This window comes from Triticum dicoccoides, chromosome 2B, assembly GCF_002162155.2.
Source record: "Triticum dicoccoides isolate Atlit2015 ecotype Zavitan chromosome 2B, WEW_v2.0, whole genome shotgun sequence".
NCBI lineage: Eukaryota > Viridiplantae > Streptophyta > Magnoliopsida > Poales > Poaceae > Triticum > Triticum dicoccoides.
In genome coordinates, this window is record NC_041383.1 from 198,199,236 (window position 1) to 198,205,355 (window position 6,120).

A 6,120-nucleotide genomic window follows, 5' to 3' on the forward strand; every position below is an offset into this window, starting at 1 on the left:
TATCCCCGCAAAAAAGAAAAAAGAAAGCACATCCAGTAATAATGTACAACCATCAGCCAGAGCTTCAAGATAGTTGTCATCTAAACCTTTGTTCGGCAGCCAATGCTAGTTGTCATTCTAAACCTTTGTTCAATAATCATGTGAAAACCTCTGTGCAATTCCATCTAATGTATTCATTCCTCCTTGGACCGACCTTCACTACACATGAACCAGCAAGAATGCCAATGCTGTCCAAACGGTTATGAATGGAATGGTAAGTGATGCCGACAGTCGATGAGAATCGTTCGGCAGCCATGGGTACGCATCTGGAGGCGGCATCACGCAGTTCTCGCCGTTGAAGTACACTCGCCTCGGAAACGCCCATCCTTTCTGGAAGGTGAAGGTCTCCGGGTCCTTCCGGAACAAAAGCTCAGACTGAACATTTCCATTATGCTGGGCAGTCATGAGCAGGTCATTGTAGTACTTGATGCCCCACATCATCCCGGTGTCGTCTGCGACAACAAAGTAATAACTTGTCAGTAGCTGGAACACAAACAAATATACGTTGCACAATGTATAAGTTTTCAGGGGAAGATGATTGAAGCAAAGCCCTCACTTATTGTTCCATAAGGGTTCAGATCTTTGTATCTGAAGCTGAAGATAGTGGTGAGGTTGTTGAAGTTGGGGTGCTGCGCGACGAGGTTCCACTGCGAGTAGTTCATCAGGTAGTTGAAGCTTTGCACCGTGATCTTCACCCTCCAGTAGTCCTTGTAGTTAGCCTTGACGTGCCACTGCACTCTTATTGGGCACATATGAGAAGAGCATTTCACGAGAGGTGCCGGGGTGTTGGTGCTATCCCCGGGCACGACAGAAGACAGATAAGGTGAGTTGGGCCTGCCAAAGAGGACACCCAACCGTCACATATACTGTATAACCGAACAAAAATTGTGACTCCTGCTGTTGTTTCAAATGAAACTTAACTTACCTGATACAGCTCACTGGGTTTGTGCTGTTATCTTGGCAGCCACATGAGCACTTATTGCACTCGACGATGCTGCTGTTGTAAAACGACGAGAGCACAACGCAGCACGTCGGGGATCTTCCCGCGACGAACTGCGAGTATGTGCACGTCACATTCCATGTCTCTGCACAAAAGAAACACAAGCTATCACCAAAATGCTAAGTAGTAAATGTTCTTGCCACGGCAGGAAGTAGGAAGATCATGAACACGAAGTCGAAAAGTTCAAAAGCTTCGCCGGGGGTTTATCCTCCTTTTCGAAGAAAAAAAGCTTCTTCTGAAATATACTACTACCATGCATCAAATGGTGGTAGATGATGAAAATGAGGATCTTACTGATGGCCTGGGTCGTCCTCCTCCCATCCCCATCCTTGTCAATGAACTTGGTAGGCTCTACCTCCTTTGCAGGCCCGCAGGTGTACCCTGGCCCAGGGGCCTTGAGGGTGAAATTTGTGGGCACCTGGACGGAGCTGTTCGTAGTCCCTGCCCGACCAACGTTGACGTCGAATGTGGCAATGGCGTTGGCGGGGTCCTGTCCCCATGAGCTGAGGACTCCTCCTTTGCAGCAGTTTGGGGTCTGCTTGTCGTAGGATGCCCCCGGAAGGAAGTCCACCACCTCCGGGTCCGTCCGGCAGCAGTGCGGCGGCGGCTCCTCTCTGAACCTGGAGCAATCGCCCTGCTCCGTGGTTTGGGCGCCGGCCATTTTCCAGATTATCTCCTTCCCCGCCCACACCCAGCCGAGCTTCCATCCCGGCGCTTGGATGTGGCGATACTGCTGGTAGTTGTACAGTGAAACGGTGGCCTGCAGGAGAAAGGAGTTTACAGCTTATTTGTCATCAGTTTGGAAAAGATTGGTGGACAGGATAAAAGATTTTGTATGGACTGTGGAGGTTGTCAGCTTATAAGTTGTGCAAATACATCCGAAGAAACCCTAATTAAATGCTGCGACAAATCGGTAAATGATCGTGTCATATGACTTTTGATTGTTATAAGATCAGCCAGATAGACCAATTTTCCTGTTGGAAAAAGAAAACACTATCAGGGAAGCCAGATATTCTGTGCCATTTTCTTTTCAGCATCTCTTTGACCTGCAGCTCCATACAGTATTGCAGTATCAGTGCACCATCTATTCTATTTTCCTATGGAAGATTCTTTTTCATGGAATTTGCTCATGTACGTAGGAATGGAGAAAGCTGATGTGGACTTGTGTAGCGATAGGGGCATTCACCGAATTGGTCTTAGCATCGAACAGACTGAACTGGCTTACTTACCATGTAGCCATCTTCCCTCCACTTCTTCACATCCCACTTGATCGTAATGTTCCCAACCGGATCAAGCGAATCATACGCATCTGCAAAATGCCAAGGAAAATTGCTTGGAGCATGGTTCCACAGAAAATGACGGATGTCATGGTAGCAGACATTTATCAAGTTCAAATTGGACTGAATTTTTTTGAAAAAATATATATATCACATGTTAATGTTACCATAAATTGGACTGAATTTTTTTGAACAAGGGCCATAATAAATTAAACTGAATGAACACTAACTTGAGCTGTCACTTATCAAGTTATCAAATTGGTGATTAAACTATACCCATTTTACTCCCACTAACTGTCGTTTACATACCAAGTGGAGGTCACAATTTTATCATGATGCCATCGATAAGGCGGGTTTTTCGCTGAGTTGAAACAGAATAGTGTGCAGCCACTCAGCCTTTCTGTTAAGTGCATTTGGTCATAATATAGAGCAAACCTATACGGCTACATGAACTACAAAAGCGATAAAACTAAATTGAACGAAACCAATTTGAATTAAAAAAAAAACTCTAACACGAAGAGCTAATGGTGCAAGAGGCCTAGAAGTGTTGCAATTCCAAACTTTTTTGGGGACACAGTGAAATGTGGGATGGGGAACAGGAGACCCTTCCGGTTTCAGTCAGGCTCTCAGGCTACGATGAAAGAAGACTGTAATTCAGGCTCTCAGGCTACGATGAAAGAAGGCTGTAATTGACGTGAAAACAGATCATTCGATGGTTGCAAAAAATAGTAAAGATGAACGATGGCATGTGATTTCTCGCTCCCTAAACAAGGTCCTCGCGGAAATGCATCCCCGGACGAAAATCGCGTCTTGGTCATCACGATCACATTATTATGGCGGAAGGAGAAATCATCGCCGTTACCAAAATTAGCAGGGCGGACCAAATCCGGTCCCTCCCTTAGCACCAGTCACCCAAATCTCCGTGTTTGGATCCCTAGAACTAGCCCACATCTCGCCCCCAGACGATCTTGCCCGAGCAGCGCATGAATCGACGAACAGCTCGGAGAAATCAAGAGCCCTTACCCTTTTTTTTAGAGGAAATCAAGAAACCTTACCTGACGACGGCACGAGCGCGGAGAGGGCGAGGGCGAGGAGGAGCAGCGCAATGGATGTCCTCAGGGGCGGGGAAGATGGACGCGGTGCCGCCGCCGCCGCCATGGCTGATGGAGAGGTCGCTCGAGTGAGTCTCGGGAACCAGCTGCACCCCCCTGATCACTCCACTCCCTCGAGTACGATGTGCTCTGCGCGGAAGGGGCTCGCGAAAAGCGGGCCGGGGTCAGAGAGTGAGGGAGAGCGAGCGAGGTTTGTGTTGTGCCCGTGGCGTGGCGTGTGTGTATGTGTGCGAGTCAGATTTGTTGTTGCGCGAAGCCGTGTACATGCACACAGCTACCTATTCTCGTGGGAAGCTTTCCCGTTGCTTCCGTGAGCCAGCTACCGGCTTGTTTGTTTCTTGGAAATTCCACTGGGTAGTAACTAGTAGTAAGTACTGTAGCACTTTCGTGGTCAGAGTAGCTTGTTCCGGATGGATCACCATTACTGCCAGCCGTGTTTCTGGTTTCCTTCCCTCCATTTCTGTGCGTCCGACGCTCTGCCGATGGCTGTCACGTTGCTTTTCCTGGCCTTTGCTTGGTTCACTGACTGATGATGAAAGATTTCTCGTCGCTTGGTTGACCGGGCAACAAGTATCCGATGTTTGGTGAAGCCGGATGTCCCAATTAATGTGCGTGATGGATTTTTATCCTTCATCAGTCCTCATCACTAGTAGTGCTCGCTGATCCGAACCCGAGGCTCCTTTTGCTTCCAGACCGATATAAGAAAGTTCAGCTTTTCGTGTCTCGTGTGCGCAGTCTTTCCACACAAAGGACTTTCCCACTAGCTAGCGCGAACGGCCGTATCAACCGGAGCCTTGTGTTGCAAACGTTAAACGTCTCCATTTCCTTACGGGAGAAAAGGTTGCGGACGAAAAGGCGGACGTCGGCGTCGCGTGTCCATCCATGCAGGTCTCATGAACGAACGAACGTACTACTCCCTCCGTTCGGAATTACTTGTCGTTGAAATGAATGTATCTAAATGTATTTTAGTTTTAGATACATCCATTTCCGAGACAAGTAATTTCGAACGGAGGGAGTAGGTACGACAACCGAGATCCAGCTGGACAGCGAGCACCGACGCGTGCAATGCAGGCGCTCAGCCGCCGCATGCTCCTCTTCCGATCCGTTGGATCTGGATATATGGATAGGCAGATGGAATTCCGTGCAAAGCGGGAGATGAGATGCACTGCTTGTGTGACCCGGAGCACCTGCGCCGCGCAGCCCATGCGCCCGTCTGCCTTGGCTCAGCCGCGGGTCTCGTTCGTGTCGTGTGGGCACGCTCCTGTCCATTGTCCCGTCGAAAGCGTTGTAGGATGTGGCTAGCGGAGGCACAACTCTCACCCCGCCTCAGGTAGTCAGGTCAGTCAAGATTCTTGTCTTCGGTAGCAAAAGGAGCTCGGTCGCTCGGTCTGCACACACTTTGCCATCGTCTATAGCTGACCAAGCCACTCCGGCGGTCTGTTCGCCAAAACAAAAGTTAGTCGGCCATGCACTCAGGCTCTACTTCCAGTTCTATGTGGTCGTGTTACAGCAACTTCAAGTTGCCGACCCAAATGAACGGCACTTTTGTCTGTTTTTTGTCCGTTTGGGTCGGCCGTCCGCTCGGCGACCGCTCTATTTAACATTTGGGTTGGCAGTGCGCCCAACACCGGCGACCCATTTCATGTTCACACACAAATTTGAAAAAGGTCTGCAGCCGTAGGTCATGCCAACGACCATGTCGTCGCCCAAATTTCATGGCGGCGCCATGCCAGCTCCAAAAAACACCACATTTCGTGCTGGCGCACTTGCCAGCGGCCGGTACACATGCTAGCACAGAAAAAAGGGACGGGAGTTCGTACGGCCGTGGTCATGCCAGCACACTTGCCAGCATACAAAAAAGGATGACACTCACCGCCATAGATCATTCGTCGTCGAACTTGAACATGTTGGCCTGCATCTTCTCGAACCACGACCTCTTCCTCGGCGACGCAGTGTTGAAATCCACCTTCATGATCTCCACGTCTGTCATCATGCTAGCGAGAGCCACTTCTTTCGCCTTGGTCTTGGCAGGCCTCGGTCTCTAGCATCCTGGCTTGCTTCTCCGCCTCCATCTCAAGCATCCTCGCTTGCTTCTCCGCCTCCATCTCAAGCCCCCTCCTTTGGATCTCCATGATTGCATTCATTTGATCTTCCTTGTCTTGCCGACGCTTCTCCTTCCTTGAGTCCTTCTTGGTCATCATGCCCTCCACCGTAGCAATCAAGGTGTTGGACACCGCATCCCGCTTGTCCTCTTTCTTGGAATTGGTCTTCCCCCGCGTCCGTGGCATCTCACCATCCCCAACCTCCTCCACGGCTTTCTTTCCCCCACGCGCCATGAGGGCGGCATATTGCGTCTTGAACTTCTCCTCGTCTTTGATGACCCTCCAACAATGGAAGAGGTTGAAAGACTTGCCATAGTGTTGGACCTTGAATGCCTTCAAAGCTTGAAAAATGCCTACAAATGAAATGCATGCAAGCATATTGGCAAATGGATATGAAAATGAGGCTCGTGTCCGTGCCGACGTAAATGAGGCTCAAAATTGGGCGAAAATGGGTTGGCATGCGGAAAAAAATGGACGCGCGTCCGTTTGGGTCGGAGCGTCGGGCCTACTTTTCTGTCTGCGCCGATCCAAACAGACGCGCGGACAAAATGGGTCGACGCATTAGAGTTGCGCTTAGGATCCAAAGTGCC

At 49.7% G+C, this 6,120-nt stretch overlaps 1 protein-coding gene across 1 annotated transcript; it reads right to left on the reverse strand.

Moving 5' to 3' along the window:
* Positions 1 to 3,654, reverse strand: LOC119363037 (COBRA-like protein 1). The gene is made up of 6 exons (XM_037628340.1): positions 3,372 to 3,654; positions 2,269 to 2,348; positions 1,334 to 1,799; positions 965 to 1,124; positions 596 to 873; positions 1 to 491 (listed from the first exon to the last, which is right to left on the reverse strand). The coding sequence occupies exons 1-6, from the start codon at positions 3,472 to 3,474 to the stop codon at positions 199 to 201; spliced, it is 1,380 nt and encodes a 459-aa protein (XP_037484237.1). The 5' UTR covers positions 3,475 to 3,654; the 3' UTR covers positions 1 to 198.
* Positions 3,655 to 6,120: the final 2,466 nt, after the last annotated feature.